Source organism: Buceros rhinoceros, unplaced genomic scaffold (assembly GCF_000710305.1).
Source record: "Buceros rhinoceros silvestris isolate BGI_N320 unplaced genomic scaffold, ASM71030v1 scaffold20409, whole genome shotgun sequence".
NCBI lineage: Eukaryota > Metazoa > Chordata > Aves > Bucerotiformes > Bucerotidae > Buceros > Buceros rhinoceros.
In genome coordinates this window covers 11715-29071 of record NW_010432369.1, presented here as the reverse complement: position 1 = coordinate 29071, position 17357 = coordinate 11715, and the positions used below count along the sequence as shown (strand labels likewise).

The 17357-nt window shown below is 50.8% G+C and overlaps 1 protein-coding gene across 1 annotated transcript in view; it reads right to left on the bottom strand.

Annotated features, from left to right (window-relative positions):
• The window catches only part of LOC104500160 (pro-neuregulin-2, membrane-bound isoform-like), a gene marked incomplete at both ends in the record, with an annotated part of 33504 nt that overhangs the window by 12002 nt on the left and 4145 nt on the right, over nucleotides 1–17357 (bottom strand). The window contains one exon of the mRNA XM_010143766.1: nucleotides 10417–10475. Within this exon, the coding sequence (XP_010142068.1) occupies nucleotides 10417–10475 (59 nt within the window). The remainder of the gene's footprint in view (nucleotides 1–10416; nucleotides 10476–17357) is intronic.

Here is a 17357-nt window from a genome sequence, read left to right as displayed (position 1 = left end):
TGTGCGTCGCCCAGCAGCGTGTCAGTGGTGCGACCAGTGCAGGTCCGCCCTGAACCACTGACACTGCAGGCCATGAGGTGCCCGGGCAAGGCAAGGGGTCCTGTGCAGAGCTGAAAGTGCAAATTGCACTGGAAGTTTCCCTCAAGCCTGTGACCTCCCAAACGTCACTTGCGCTGTGCTTCTGCTTTGTTTTAGAAACAACCAGAGCGTTGAAAAAGCACTAATGGGAGCATCTGCTTTCAGATTCATGCTCATCACAAGTGCGATTGCGGTTCCTCCTGCAGAGATGGTGCTAAGCCAAGTAGTTCAGCTAACGAATCGACGGGCAGTTATCCAGAACAGGTACCCTCAGTCTGGGACATTTTCCTGGTACAGGAAAAACTCCCGGTGCACCTGGAGACAGTTTTTCTTACACCAACATTAGAGTTCTCCGTACTTACCATGGTGTGCAAAAGTGAGCTCTGCTGTCTCCAATCACCACACACACAAGACAATTTGCAGCTTGGAGATGTCCAGATTTATTTACTCTATTCCCCGTAGGAACTGCTTTTTGCTGCAGAAATACTGGCCAGAAACACTGGCTTGCTTTCGCAATGCTGTGCAAAATTTAGGCAGGGGGGAAATTAGCACTAACGGTTATGGAACATGTAAAACACGTTTTCTAAAGCAGGTTCTTCTCTTCAAATAAATGCCGGTGTTTGGGGGGCAGGGGGGTTGGGGGGAGGGTTGGGATGAGGCTTGGGCAGGGTTGGGCTTTTTTAAATTTTGTAGAATTTAAAGGCCACAAAACCCGGCTGCTCTCTGCTTCACATCTCGCGTTTGTGCAAAAGGAACGGCAAACTCTGCTGTGCATTTCACAGCCAGTTTGTAGAAGTTGCAGTGACACGGACACAATGTGGTGGGCAGCAGAGAACCGGGCAGAATCCATTCCTCCTGAACATCCTGGTCATCCCATCCCACCCTGACCTTTTCCTGAGGCATGTGACCATGACGCACTCTGGTTCTCCCGACACTATGAGGAATGTGTGTAGAGACACATCCAACTTCAGCTCTGTGTCTACACTGTTAACCCATTTGATGGCTGTGTCACACACTGCCACGTTTCCTCCCTGATCCAGAGTTTACTGCAACAGCTACAGCTACAAATGGATGCGATTCAAAACATTTTCATGCTTTTTGCAAACTCAGAAGTGCAAACAGAGGTGGTGGGCAGGACCTGAGGCCTTCCCACTGTCCCTCTTACATCAGAAATGCAGTTTCTTTTGGTTTCCCGGCCCCGTGGGGCGTATACAGCCAGCCAGATCTTAGCTACAGGTTTCCTGACCAGGAGAGACACCAGCCAGCAACTGGAAGGTACCTGCCTGCGTATGTCTACAAACGCACCCGTAGCTTCGCAGATGGAGGAAGCCTTACCCCAGCCTATGCTGCTTCATCTGATGTCCATGGCTACTCCACACTGCTCTGTCATCATTTCAGGCTACAGACATTGCTTCTGTGTCACCCACACCTGAACACATGGAATCAGGAGCCACTCTTCCCTTCCCCTGCTTTGGGCAGGTATCGCCTTCTGAGCTGGGACAGGGGACAGGGGAGGAGGAAACACTTGGAGAGTAGGCTTGGAGGGTTTATGTCTTCTCTAAAGATGAGACTTCAAAATTATACAACATGATGACCCCACCTCCAGGAAAAACATGGATTCAAAATGTAATTATTCTGCACCAGCAGAGGGGAATCACCTCCACAAGCACGGCTTACCACAGCGCGTGCCTGTCCCCTGTCAACAATACACCCCCTGGCAGCAAACGTTCTAGAAATCAAACTCCCTCCTAGAGACAATAATTTATTTTGGTCTGGAGCAAAGAGATAATTCTGACTGTGTACCACATCTGAAAGGAGTCTCCTTTGATTTTTAAGAGGTTCATCAGGAAAAGTAATTCATATTTAAAAGCTTTGGGTTATATTTGCTGCTAGGTGGAGAAGATGCTGAGCACGACGTGTAGCACCTGCACTGCGTCCTGCAACTGTTCAGCCAAGCTGCATTTTACACACCCTTCCAGCTAGGCGGGCAGTCTGGCCGCTGGGGATGCCTAGGAACGCTTGGGCAGCAGTGCCCTTCCGTGGCCATTAGCCCTACAGAAGGAAGCGCAAGGTCCAGGTAAGTCCTGCAGCTCCTGCAGACGCTGATTCACTCCACGCTGCTGGAGGTGGTTGCAATGGGGGGTGTATTGTATCCCCGGCTTGTGGCAGAGGGAGCCTTTGGGATAGCTAAGATTAAATGGACGAATCCCATCTGTAGAGACAAACCGATAGGTGCTGGGCGAGCTGGCCGAGGGCAGCAGCACTCTCCAGCCCCAGTGGGACAAGCGCCATTGGAGGCAATACATCCAGAGGCCAGTAAATCACGGCGAGACACCACTGAGATGGTAGCTCTAGGCTGAGGAAATGGGCATATTATTTTTCTTCCATCACCAACCTTCTGTCTGAACTCCACTCATGCTCCCTGGTCATGTCAAGGAGCAGGAGCTGAGCACCCTGAACTGCTGTGAGACCCCACAAACAATTCGAAGGGGAGGTGTGTTTTTTGGAAAATCTCATGCAAATGTGCCTGCTGAACCTTTCTGAGAACGCTGGACTTAAGATAGAACCCCTTCCTCCTAATGCAGCCACCAGCATTAAGAAAACATCATCTACTGGCCCCTTTAATGCATTACTTTGCAGTATTTATATTATTTCTTGTACCTAAAAACTAAACTAGGCTCTTCTGCGTTGATCCCAAAGGAGACTGGATGAGTAGTCTGGAGATGTTCAAACACCCAACTACCGACAGAAGGCTGCCCAACAGAGGAAGGCAGTGAGCATGGGAGAGTTGAGGAAGTGAAAAGGGGAAAAAATGACAAAAAGGTTTCATTTGCACACTCTTCATCTCAGTTGCAGTACATCTGCGTGGGATTCCTCACCCAGATTGGTACCACCCAGCTGTTCAAAGCAGGGCTTGCTGAAGAGTCAAGAGACACACGGACCTTGCACTCAAGACCCCCAAAAGCTGATGTTCAGCTGAAATGGACTGAAAGGAAAAACCTACAGCTGGATGTAGGTGCTACCAGTAGGGTGGGTACTCTGAGGACCCACTGTCACAGATCTTGTGGATTTTTTTTCTCATCATCAGACAGAAGACAAAGTCCTACACTTACTTGATCCGCAGAGATTTTGTGATTAAGTTTTTCGCTATAATGCATTTTCCCTGTTTTAAAAGATGAAGAGAAAAAAACTTTAAAATGTCCTTACAGGAGAAATAGCTCGAGACAAGATGGCTCCCACCGAGCTGCAGATCTACAGGGGGATTAAGAAGGATAGAATCCATAGCAAACAGCTGAGAAAACTGGGCCTGTGCTCGTGGACTTCAGGCTGCCCAAGAACGTCGTTGCTCAGTTCCCGCATGACTATTCCCCCACCAGGCCTGGGTCCTCCAGAGGACTCTCTGGATCGCAGAGCACACTCCGAGGCACGGAACAGAGTGGGGAATTAACATCTGAGGACCAGCAAGAGAGATGATTGATCAGAAATTGTACTGACAAGAGTAATACTCACAGCACCCTGCTCCAGGTTCCCCGGGCATACAGGGAGCAATGCAAGACAGTCCCGTGACACCAGGGACAGAGGACACTGAGCTCGTGTTAAGGGCTGGGCAATAGGTGGGATCTCCAAGAAGAGAAAGTCTGCACACTTCCCACAAGCAGCACAGCCATTGGCAGGTCTCAAGAGCCCAGGCAGGTAACAACAGAACATTTGCAGGCTGCTGGGGATGGTCAACACGCCGTGAACTGCAGGAGACCCCCAAGGGTAACCTGCGCTGCCGTCCAGGGGAGGGGAATGACCCTGCTATGATAAATCACCAACACCCCATAACCACCGAGTCACACCACAGCATAGTCATCGCCCTGTAATTCAGGGGCTGGCCGTTGTCGTGCCGTTGAAAGGCAGCTGCGGAATGTTCGCGGAATTTAAAACACTGCCGACTATGGTTTAGGGTTCAGGTGAGTAAGAGGTGAAGGAGGAAACAGAAAGGTGGGTAAAAAAGAGAAGTATTCTTCCACGTGTCATTTTTTTCATATCGCAATCAACAGGTAGGAAACTACTGCTGACTTGAAGTGAACAGGGAAGATGAAATTCAGATCTAGACCTTGCAGAAGAGCTCGGAGTGGTACATTTATCCTTCTGCTCACGGGGACGCTTCACTTCAGTGTGAGGAGCAAGCGTCCAAAACCTACCTGTCAGAAGTGTCACTTTTACGTGTCAGAGTGATGAATGTGCCTGGTGCAGACTTCAGAGTGACTGGGACCATCCCTCAGAAAAACGAGACCCTGATAAACCCACGCTGCTCGGCTTGCCGGAGGGTTCAGTCAGCAGCGCTGGAGCCAGTTTCTGGGGACACGACTCTGTCTCCAGCCCCGAGCCTGATTCTGACACTGCAAGTAGAAACAGTTTATGCTTTTCTGGCTGGAAAGCCATTTCCTGTGGAAGCAATTTCCTGCGAAGGAATGACTGATGGGAAGACCCAGACACCGGGTCTACAGGAAATACGTTATGATAGGGCAGGAATCACGCTTCTGGGATCAGTCATTATGCAGCTCACACCCAGCGATTATGCGGTAGATGCTCAAGTGGTTCTCGCCTCGGATATGGCCACGCTCATCATCTGTTGTTGGAGGAGTCGGTAATGCCTATGCCAGGGAAACGTCCTGCCACACAGCAAACCAAGCAGGAGCCAGACACATCCCGCTAAACGTTCGGTGGCTACAGTTAGGGAGTCCTGGGAGACGTATCAAGCTGGGAACTCACAGCAGCATCCACTGCAAGCAGAACTGGCCACATCGTCTGCAACTGCAAGACTCTGACTCCTCAGCTCAAGCTCTTCTTTTCCATGTTTCCAGATGACCACACCGGGTCCCATGAACAAGAGGAGCTGTCTTTGTCCTCTCTGAAGAAAGGGATTTGAAGCCTGAGTAACAGACTCTCAGGGGAGCCCCACGCTGAAAGGAAAGCGTGCTCTCCCAGCGGACAGCAGAATAGGCTGCTCTGTGCTCCCAAAGCGTGACAGCTGGAAGACCACAGCTATGAATTAAAGGTTAAATTTTACAGAAACCAACGATAAATATGGGGCGAAACCGGAGAATATGCTAGATGACTCTGGATATGAATGTCAGTTCTGTTCCAGGATGTTTACAGGCAGGCTACAGGCTTCAACTTTAACTAGGTCACAAAGCAGAAAATGAAAATGTTTCACTAAACAAGATGAGTGGTATGACATTTGTCCTCCAGATCAGTGACAATTATTTTGGGAGATGAATAAATAGCAAAGTTAAAATGAAATTTCAGATGCCACAGACAAGAGACAAACATAAACAGAAAACTTCACCCCAAATTTCTAACTTGTTCCATAAATTACAAGCAGAAAGAATCCAAATGTGCAGACTTAGGCAAGGTACAAATGTTCCCGTGTGTGGTGTTTAACTGTCAGTATTGGCCCCTCCAGGCGTGAAACAGCTGCCTGCAGGGTTTTACAAAGACCTGAAAAGTCTCTGGCAGAAGAAAGTAGATGGAGCTGGACCTTGATCTGATGCAGAACAGGCAGCTCTGAAACACAGGAGCCAGCCCAGCTTTTAAAAATGTCTCTTCCCAGGAAGGGTGATTCGGGGCATGCTTCTGGCTCCAGAAAGGGCTGCAAGCCCTAGCTGTGCCTGTGAAGCCGGACCCAGGAGACAACTGTCAACTGGGTGAGTCTCCAGTGCCCACTAGAAGCTCTCATAAGAGACTTCCTGACTCTTCTGTGATATTGCTGAACTTCTCACCCACGTGTGCCAGCAGAAATGAAGGTCTGACTGCAAAGGCAAAATGGTCCCTGGGTACTGAAGCCACGGGTTCATTCAGGCTGCGGATCAAGATTGCTCTGTTAAACCTCGATTCTCCCCGCTGGATGGACAGCCAGACAGAGACACCTGTGGCTGTGAGTCAGCAGGTACCTGCACCAGGGCTCCAGGAGAGGCATCTGACAGCTAAACCTGTGAGCGCGTACCCACCACCCTCAGTACCTCTGGAGGACGAGACCTCTCATCCTGATGGCAGCACTGGATTTAGTAAGCCAAATGTTCATCCGTGGCTCCCAAACCCTCTGCAGTGACTATGAAGGGAACCTGTGTGGTATGAATTTGGGCCCAGACCGCTAAAACAGATGCCTAAAAGCTCACTGGAAAAAAAAACCTGAGGGTCTGGCTGCACTATGGCTGCAAAGCGGGGTGGAGAGAACAGGGGTCAGAAGATGAGGGAGCTCCTGGTGTGAACACAGATGGCCAGTACAGCTGGTCACCCCTCGGCTGCACGTTGCGTTCCCTGTGGCCAGAGTCAGGGAAGACCCTTGCTTTAGGGGACGGTTTGGAGTTTGGGTCTCCCAGCCCTCTGGCTTCACTGGATTTACATCCTAACTGCAAGGTCTGACTCCTGAACCAGCCGAAGATAGGACTTTACCTCCGTCTGCACAATGCAGTACACGTACTAAGTACATCTGCAACTATAGTCGTATGGAGACATAGAAACATGAAGAAGGCGATGGGAAAAACATTTCAATAAGATGATTTAATGACTCATCACCCATGGAAATAATTCTCTACATTCTCATCTACCAGGGCATTCCTCTGTTCTATATAGTAACTGCAGGCAATCACTGTCCCCTCTGTTCACTGCCGTTAATTCTCCTCCACTCTGAACTAAAACTGCTCTAAATGTTTCTCCAGTGTCCCTCAGCTACACCGCACAGCCTCCATAAAGCTTTTCTCTTACGGGTTAGTGAAAGCCTAGAGAGAGAACCTGATCTTCTAACCTTCATCCATCAGCCAGCTCTTTACGTGAAGATCGAGGAGCATGCAGAGACCCGCTGAGATCGGTGACATTTCACACAGACAGAAGGGATCCAACCAGGCTGAAGTCAGCATGTTCAGCCAGGACACCTTTTCTCCTCTGATACGGACGTTTCCATTATTTCAACCTCAGTGCCCGTGCAGTTGTTTGCTCTGACGTATCTCCTTCCTTCCTCCTCCTGCTAAGGTCTCTGTTTGGATGAAGCTGGGAAGGCCATTTGTCATACTGCCCAAGCCTGACCTATGATGAGCAGCATAAAGCTTTTAAGTTTCCCTGTGAGACTCTGCCGTACTTCCTGGACGTGGGATTACTCTGCGCCAGTGTCCCAAAGGCCCTCCTCTGCGTCGCTGCCACTGGGTCAGTGTTTGTCTGTCAGTGGTGGCAGACATCTGTCTACACGTACCCAGCCGCTGCTGCACAGAACCAATGTGCTGCCTCAGATCTCCTAACGGTACGAGCTGTGCCCCGTCAGGTGCCTTAGACCCACGCACAGGGAGCCGGCGCAGTCCGGCACCGCAGCTCTGCTCCCAAGCGGCACCTCGCTGAGCCCCAGCAGGGCGGGCTGGCTGTGCCGCGCTGGCTGCGCTCGGTCACTTCCAGCTGTTCCAGCACGCTTCACGTTTCTTTCTCCAGTAGCTAAATGCATTTCCCATTACATTTGTGTTCCAAGACAAGCACAATAAAATGTAAACTCCTTACAAGCAGATAGCAACCAACCCTGAGCTACTTGCTTGAATTCTGCTGTGGCGAATTCCTACCAAAAGCAAACGCTATTCGCCCGCGTAAGGGCTGAGCTGGGACAGACTGGGAGGTCTCCAACAAGACAATTCCTAGTAGGTTCCTCTGCACCAATCTGTTAGAAAACAGCACCAGTGTGAGCATGACATTAAAGAAACCCTCCATCTTCAACATTTCCTCCTCCTTTTCAAGCCATAGGTTACACACCCAGGATGGCTGGCAGCAGGCACTTCTCATACGGCTGAAACAGCAACACAGAGAAACATCACATGCGAGAAAACCTGTCTAAATGCACCTGATTCTCGTCTTCATTCCTGTGGTGGTCTAGAAGGTACCTGGGACAATCAGAGAAAAACAAACCTCCGGAGCCACCTGTCAAACAGGCAAAGCCAGGCCGAACTCGTAGAGAACACGGGCAGTTTTACCTGAGCAAAATCTGAGTAAGAACTGGTGAGATGGTAAGCTGCTCCCAGGAGGAAGACACACAACATCTGGCCTGATGCTGGGATGCTGCACCACCTCCATCTCTGGCCCAAACTCAGGAAAGTATCTCTCTATCTTTTCAGAACAGCGTCTTAAATGCAGTTCACTCGGCAGAAGCTCATGCTCAGCCCTGGAATATAGGTCCTGAAAGTCATATTGTAATATTTAGCATTTCTGTTAAAGAATCAGAAGGCTCTGATCTAGGCCTGAAAACCTAAAACGCCCCAGAGGCACTTAAACCACCACCAGCAGAGGTGTCATTCTTCACCGTTTAAGAACCTGTCAGGAGCTGGCGATGTTCTCAAAGCCCGGATCAGGACAGAGCTATTTGATTTCCAGGGCAAATGCCTGAACCTCGTTTAATCTGTTTCAGCTTTTGACCTGTCAGAGCCCACATGGGACAAAGTGCTGAGGGAGTTACAGAGCAACAGCAACTTCTGCTGCGCCCTAATTATTGATTAAAGCAGAAAGTAAGTGTTTGTGCAGGCCAGACTCCAGCGAGGCGCTTTCCCTGCTCAGAGGAGCAGCAAGTTCAGCGCACGCTTTGCTGCTGTGCTGCTGCTACGTGTGTTACCCAGCTGTGACCCAAAAGGGAAACCAGCTCTAAACCCGGATGGATCATCCTCTTAGCTGATTTCTATCCACGTTCAGACAGGTAACCAGGACTGTTAAGCTGTTTTAACTTACTACCCTGTGGTTAAAGCAGAGCTGAGGTGAGGGAACGAACACTGTTCCTCTAACGCAGAATAACACTGAAACAAACCCCACTCCCACAGCACTCCGGGTTCTGCAGCCCGGGGAGGAAGCACACACTGCTGACCCCTGCCATTCGTGTTCTGAAGAGTCACTTCCCTGACATCAAGCTCATTTTCACCCGTTCTGGTTTTGCAGCACGGCAGCAATAACGTTTAAGCCTGCTGGACACCACCTCGTGAAACATGCTGCAAACCAGCTGCACGGGGTGAGCATCCTGCCGCCTGCGGCCGGGTCCCTGACACCAAGGGGAACCCCTTCTCCATCAGGTTAAAGGTCAAAGCAGAACATTTTCTTCTGTTGTTTTCAAAAGAGCTTACTGGGATGTTTCAGCCTGAAAGAATAAATCAACAGAGGCTTCAACTCCAGAAGGCAATGTAGAAACACCGAGCTGTCCCAAGGGCCTCACAAAGCCCGTTTGCATCTCGTCGGCACAGCCCAGAGAAGGAGGCTAACGCGAGCACTTGCCAGCGATCAGCAGATGTTAATGAGACTCCTGCTATGGCCAGTTCAGGATGGGGACTGCAGGATTTCGTACGGAGCGGTGGGAGAGAAGGGAATGGCAGTCAAGGAGTCACCACGGAGAGGCATTTCTCCTCTGGTTCCCACTAAAGCCTCTTCTGTGGCTCTTTCTGAAAAGCCTCTTTTTAAACCCACCATTTGCGGTGGTCCAAACGGCCAGCATGGAGGCAGGATGGGTCACACAGAGGGACACAGGGGCCCGTTTCCTGCGCCTCCTCTCAGGTCAGTCCTTACCCAGACCAGGATTCCACTGATGCTGGGACACTGTCTGGGTATGGACCCTGAAAAATTATCTGTCTTAAACAAAACGAGCTAATGGCAGCTATAAGCAAGGCATCTCTGGGGACCTAGAGCCTGTGGGAACTGGAAACTAGAAGCTGGGAAGCACTAAGTGCAAGGGCTCGAGGGTATTTACAGCCACAGAATATGAAGTTTAAGGATCAGTTGCTGCAGTTCAACACAATCCCACAGGCAACCCCTCAGGAGAGACAGGAACACCTCTGGTTTAGCTTCTGGAAGCAGAAATGCAACCTCACCTCAAGAGGAATGTCACTACAGCCTGTGCTGTGATTGCCTCAGTTGGTACAGAGAGAGTCACCCCCCTGCCCCCCGCCCTCGCAAGAGCCATGGGAAAATGTCCATCTCTTGCACTGCATAGCGTAGTCCATCTCCATCTCGAGGCAGGCAGCGCTAGCGGACACAGCTTGTCACCCGGGCTGTTCTCACACAGCACACCACATGACCTTGTGCCTTATTTGCATTTGGCATGAAAAGAGCAAGTGACATTAAATTCAATGAGGAATGAAAGCAGAACCCATTCTAACAAATGGGGCGGTAACGAGAGCCCTGGTTCTCCTCTTGGACACGCTCACAGCTCCTCTTACAGCCAAGCAGAGCTGGGAGCGCACAAGACAGGAAGAGGGCTCTTGCAGAACAGAAGAACCTGCTTTAAGGACACAACACAGAGCTACAATCACCAGGGAGAGAGAGAAGTAGAAAGAGACATACTGGAGAAGCTGACCATTGCGAAATGCTGACACCGGTCTCCTGTGAATTCGATCGGACACCTACCGGAAGAAAGAAAACCAGAAAGAGAGAAACGAGATAGCAAAATGACACCCAAACAGACCGAGCTGAGGCCCCTTCTGATCCCTTCCACAACTCCTGTCTGTCTGCTTTCAGCCTTCACCCTTACCTGCGTCCCTAAGCCCTAGCCCAAAGCTGACACCAAGAGCCGTCCCTGACTAGACCACTCTACATCCACCGCTGTGCCCGGGAGGTTTTAAGTAGTGTGGTGCATTTTTTGTCTTCAAACATACTTTGCTTAGGATCTGGCATGTACAATCGCAAAGGCAGTTTCTCCAAACATCTCTGTCCGAAGAATCCGTTTGGACATCTGGAGGGGAAAAGGGGAGAAATCACAGAACATGTCTGGCACCGTTCTTGAGGCTAAGGTCAGAAATAAAAAGTGCATTGTGATGAATGGAAAAAGTAAAGGTGCTACGTGCAGATTTACTCTTTGCTTTGCTTTACCCAGGCACCTGCAACATCAGCATTCCAGCTCTACTTTCGGCCTGGCTCTTCATGCGGCTGGCCAAACCTCTCCTTTCCTCCTCTACCTGCCTCCCTCCCTCTCACCTGCTAGAAGCACCAGCTGGCAGGAAGATTGAGATGGGCTGGATGCCACTCCTAGAGCCTCTCCTTGGAGCTTCCATCTAGACAAGACTGGCAAGAGGCACCAGAGAGCGGTAAGCAGCTGCTCAGGCAACAGCGAGCGTTGTGTACAGCGAGCGTCTTCCTGTTGCTACCCCAGAGGTACAGGATGTTCCAGGGAAAAGGATTACGTTGTGGTTAGAGAGAAAGCACGTGCAGAGCCTCTGCCTTAACAGAGCGAAACGGACAGAGAAGAAAGCTGAACCGACCAGGTCTCACCTGCTGCCCAGCTGCGAGGCTCTCTCAGGCTGTCCTGACCATCATTACTTGATGCGCCAGGGTGTGCCAGGTCATGGGCATTAGCATGATGCTGCAGAGGCAGAGATGGTGCCCTGCAGACAAGAGCTGCCAGGCACATGTGCCAGCCCATGAGTAAGCTCCCCGGAGCAGCTCCCAGGCTGAGCCAGGTTTGAGGAGCACAGGGACACGGGCAGGGGTGCAGTGGGGGGCTGAACCACACATGGTGCATTGTGACCCACCACAGCTGGGGCTGATCCTGGAAGGTGACAGGAGCTCAGCTGTGGGCGGTCAAACACTTCTGCTCCAGGCTCTTCTCTGTCTCTCTACCTCACTTCACATCTTGCCTTCTGGTCTCCTTGGATTGTCCCTGAAAGTTATCCTTAGCTTTCCTGACATCCCTGCCTGTCCCACAACTCCCTCCCTCCCTTCCCAACTGACCTCTCCTGCCTCTGAGCTTAAGGGGGTCTTATCGTGGCAGCTACCATCTTCACACCTGTGTTCCAGCAGGCTCTGTGACTGGTACGTCTCAGTTGCCACCCAGAAGATTGCACTGACCCTCGGTGTTCCGCAGGCCCCAGATGGTCACAAATGGACTGAAAGACACCTCAGCAAAAAGGATGTGGACCAGAGGCCCGAGCCGGAGGTCAGTGGCTTATCTCCCTGCCAGTCCACTCTGAAGGACAGCAAGCAGCCACAGCAGCCTTGGCATGGTGTCAGCCAGTGGGGTGGAGAGGGGCAGGTCCGGGCCCCCATCCCATGCACTCACTGCTAGCCCCACATGGGCAGTGCAGCTCTGACCTTTCCATGACACCCAAAGGTCCACTAACGGGCGCTCCCAGTGTGCAGCCGTGGTGAAGGGGGTGAGGAGGGGATGGTTTGATGTGTAATGTGACCGAGGCTTTGAGGCTCCACAGCTTGCTGGCAGATCAGTTCTGTGCTCTTGCTCAAGGGCTGAGGCACCATTTGTTGTTCTCGACAGCTTTACGTTTAGACGGTGCTTTACAGATGCAGCTCCAGCGGCAAGAACAGAAATTAATTCCTGCTTCTCTCCACTTGCTTAAGGGAACAGAGACAGGTTTTTTTCAGCAATTATTTAGTTCCCTTGGGAGGAAGAGGTAGAAGTTAGAGAAGTCTTTCCTACTCATGACCAGAAAACCTTGATTTTTAATAGCTCTCCCTCATCATGAACATACACTGATCTGGGCCAGCAGGTGGGAATCACAGCATGTGAGGGAGTGCTAGGGGCTCTCAGCAGGAGAGACAGCTCTCAGCCAGCGGGACAGACCAGGGGGACACCCACCCATCCGTCAGGCCTGCCACGATACAGAGTTCTCCAAGCTGGAAGGCTCCTCTCCAAATGGGAGAGGTGAGATTCCTCAGAGGTCTGGGGAAGGATGTGAGGAGGCCCCAGATAGCTGGGCACAAGGCAGGACAAGCCACCGTGATGTATGTGGCTGGTGCCATTCCCCCAGCACGTAGACGTCTAATCCCTGCCTGGAGACCTGCATTAACACTTTCAGCGGGGGAAGGTTGAGGCTTTGCTGACCCAGCACTGCCCGGGCTCCTAAGGGAGGCCATCCACCTGTGGAACAACCTGCTGGTATGCCAGAGATAGCCTGAGCCTCAGTGCTGGATACTGGATACCTATAGGGGACCTGTAGATACACCCGTGAATCAGCACGATCCAAGGAGAAGATATAGCCAAAAAAGGCTGCCAAATCTCTCCGTCCCATCTACTGCTCTTCTGCACCTCAACACTCCTCCAGCTCCAAACCTGTCCGTCTTTCCGATAAAGAATGCATTTCCCAAAGCAGGGTGCCCCATGCCCAGAGGACATTTCACCTGCTGTCCCTCTCACGAAGGAGAGCTTTGGAAAGCCCTGCATGACTGACATGGCTTTGGCACTTCATTTCTTGCTGGATTTCACTGCAGTTTCATGAGGTCTGTGCTAAGCCAAACAGCTGGTGCACCTTCACTGTCCTTGACCAAACCTGTTTTCTGCGCTACACAGCATCTGTTTTCTGGGACCGGTGCTAACAGCTCCATGGGGGAGTGTGCTGGGCTGCTTGTGCACCCCAAACTGCTCCGGGAGGACTTAAGGGCATGGCTCTGCACAGGGCTTCGCTGAACTCCCTAGTCATACACTTCTCAGAATCACTTTTGAAACTGAAAATCTGACTCCCTGGTCAGGCAAATGTCTTTGAAAAATTCACCCTCTTATTTGTAGACATTCATCTTAGAATACTGGAAAAGGAGACATTCCAGTAGTGTCCTTCCAGCACCAGGGAGCTCAGCCAGCTCCCAAGGAAAGCCCAGCCCAAGGGGCTACCATCAGACTGGAGGCCTATTGCCCTGCCCTCTGGTGAGGAAGAGGATACTGGGGAGTATCAAGAAGATCCTCACAAGAAGAACCCTAAGAAAGTGTGACGTGGGCAAAACTTTTAAGAGATTGAATGCACTGGGGCTGAACAAGGCACCCAAAATAGAAGGTGTCTTCCCAATCCTTTCTGCAATTTACTCATCACCACTGACAGAGTCATGAACCTGGTCTTCAAGGGTGTCCAGTTTAGCTGGCAATGTGCTGCCCATTTGTCTGGTATCTGAGACTTCATGCGTGTTGTGGGGACACCAAAGGGCCTCAAGGGTGTTGTTAAATGAAGCAAATGTCCTACCCACCTCAAAAAGAGGTGCTTTGCCTGAAGGGAGCTAAAACTGCCTCGGGCACATGTCTACAAGGGCACATCTGACATGAGGTCAGCCAAGGCTGGGACTTCAGCGTGACCGAAGCTGCGTGCTGTTAAGGAAAGACTGAAAATTACATGGAAATTGGTAGAAGGGAATAAAAACTCAAAGAAATTGGCAAGAACTGAAAAAGCAAAACAGAAAAGTGTCAAAGGAGCTTTGATGCCATGACAGCTCCCATAAAGCCCATCCTCAGATCTCTGCAGTCAGCCTAGCGTGGGTGGGGAGAAGAGCTTTCTAGAGAGAAGGCAGCAGACAACCCTCTTCTCTGTGTCTAGGACAGCTCAGGCTTTCATCTTTAGTTACTAGTGCATCAGCACTGGGAAAAGTGGCAGAAAAGAAGCCCTCATGAGCACCTTCTGCCACCCCCCAGCTATCAAGACACATGGGCCACTCTGGCAGTGCTGGGTCCAAATTCCTCATAAGGTGGCTGCTGGCAGCAACGGTGACCAGGAGACATTTGAAAGCCTGGAGTGCTCATGGTTTGGGGGGGTTTTTTGGCTTTCTCATACTTTCAGGCTGGTGAAGATGATGCGTTATTTATTACTACAGCTCCAGATGTGACTTCTAGAAAAGAAATTCCCAGCATGGATGACACACGAGTCTGGACAGGAAGAGAACAGAAAGCACCTTTTCTGCTTGCAGAATGTGCTGCCTGTGGTAAGGGCTTCTGGGCAGCTCTTCTTCAGGGGCCAAGCGTATGGCCTGAGGGATACACCTGCAAGTTAAGGCTCACTAAGGTCAAAAGCCATGAGATGATCTACGATCATGGCATCCTTCTTCCTGCAGCCTAGAGGTTTCGGCTGGCTATCACAGCGGAACGGAGTCCCTCTTCCTTTCGAAAGCTCTTGCAGGGACTACACAGGTGGTGGAGTATTCCTGCCAGAATTACCTTTGGACTCCCTGGTCCACTCACTGGTGTCACGGAGGCCCAACACGTCTCTCCTCAAAGGCCAAAGGAAGCAAACAAAGCTGCATCTGTAGGAATGGTCTTGGGGAAGTACAAGGCTGCACCAACCTCTTGCAGACAGCAGCTTGTCCCCTCTCCAGCCTGTGCTTGGGATAGCCCAAGACTGCCTGTGCTTAACTCCCTCCTTCTGTGCCTAACCAGGCACATGAAAATGAAAAATAAAGCTTGCCACATCTGAAAAATTGCTACTTGCAAATGTCGTCACTAAAACTAGTCAGGGATTTTTCTGCCCAGATTCTGTTGTTGCTGGAAAATATTCAATTCCTTCAGTTTTGACCAACTCCTTGACACTTTGGTTTTACCCCATTTTGAAAACATCCACAAAGTTTCACTTTTGGGTTTGGGATTAACTGCGATTAAATATTTACATGGTTAAAAAAATGCGATAAGATGATCAGCCAAATAAATAATCTCAAAAGGTACAAACCAAAATGGCTCGGACAACCCATTTCTACATTGTTTGCAAAGCGCTTATTTATGAAAATGGAGAAACTTTGACCTTTTGCCATCTATCAGGGCAGAGCAATAATTACTGTTAGTTATTATTTGCTACTACTAATTAATAACATCATTATCATAATGTTCCTGCTAGAAGCAAAACTTTTTCTGCCAGCTGTTGATCTAAATCTTGCAAGAGCTGGCACACGTCCTCTGCTCCCTCAGATCTCGGTTAAAGCATGCCAGATTCAGTAGCTCTCGTAACGGATTCCGTGCTACAGGAGAGTGTGAACAAGCGGGTGCTTCAAAATAACGGGATGAGGCGAAGCTGTAGCAGAGGGACACAATGCACTGACGTGAGCAAATGGAGAAATGTTTTAAGCATGTTGCTTATTTGTGCAAAGGCCTGAAAAAGAAGACAGTTCTGTCATTGTCCCCTGACCAGTCCCAGATGACCAGGCTCTGGGGAGCCACCAAAGGCTGGACTCCACAGAATCACTGATGGGAAGAAAAGAAAGCAACCAGAATAAATGCAGAGGCCTTCTCCAGAGTAGCCAATCAAGGCATGTTTGCTGCACAGCAGAGTCCAAGCCACAGGGACTCCCACTTCTGGACTCAGCAAGGACAACAGTGCAGCTCGCACCAAGCTGAGGGAGCCCAGCAGGATCTGCCCTGCTGTCTTCACCAGGCCTCACTGCTGCCAGGTCAGCTCCCACACTGATGGTTCTCAAGGGTCTACTAGAGCTACATGTGCACTGAAAAGGACACACTGCACAGGAGGCACAGAGAGGCCACCTGAACCTCCCCTCCCAAGGCAAACAGCCTGCAAAACCCCGTGAACAAGTCCTGACCGGCTGAGGAGATTTGGAACAGGATGTGAAGATTTTCAGCCCTAGCTCAACACTGTGGGCTCCTCACGTCCAAGGACGCTGCAACACCTCCCCACAGAACTGCTCCTACGTCCCTGGCAACGTGACATCCTCAAGGTTGTGCAGACCAGACCAGGAGCATCATGGAGAGGGAGCGCAGAGTTCCTGACACCTCAGCGAGCTGTGCTGCCAGGAGAACCCCTTCTTTGAATGGGGCTCTGGGAAGGGCACAGGGCAGCTGGCAATGTGTCTAACCCTTCGGAATGGTCCCTCCTCTTTCCTGGGAAAATCCACAGGAAACAACATACATGGAGGAGGGAAGCGAATGGGCTGCTGGGAAGTGAGCAGGTGACTGTGAATTGGTGATCTGCACACCTCAGCCATTTCAAGATGAACGGACAGGTTCTCTTTTGCTTTGTTTTGCTTTATATTCTCTCCTTGACTTTCACTTTTCGTCTCAGGTCCTCCAGCCTCTCACGTAACGCAGTGCTGTCAGCCCAGACCAGGGAGCCAACACTTGTAAATCCTTCAGCCTACCTCCTGCAAGCACAGCCGGTACCACAGGACAGGGGGTGTTGCTCTATAAAGCCTTCTGATGCCATGCAGCTCAGGAGGCCCCTCGCCCAGGGTACAGCCACTGGGGTTATACCACCACACACAGGAGTCACGAAGCACGTTGAGGTGGGCAGGGAGGAGCAGTGCCGCAGCGGGAATTGCCTTCGTTTCTTTGTTTGGCTGGGAAGGCTCCAGCTGTAGATAGCATGTGCCAAGACCTCACTGGGAAAAACATATTTTTGCTGTGATACGCACGCTGGCACAACCCCGTGGGACACAGCACCCAGCAATAAAGGACTAGAGCAGCCTCCAACCGCTCTAAGTTGTGCCAAGAACCCAACGGGCTCCAGGACTGAGGCAGACCCAAGATCAGAGGCTGCCAGACATCCCAAGCGATGGACACCATTCACCAGTCACCGCTC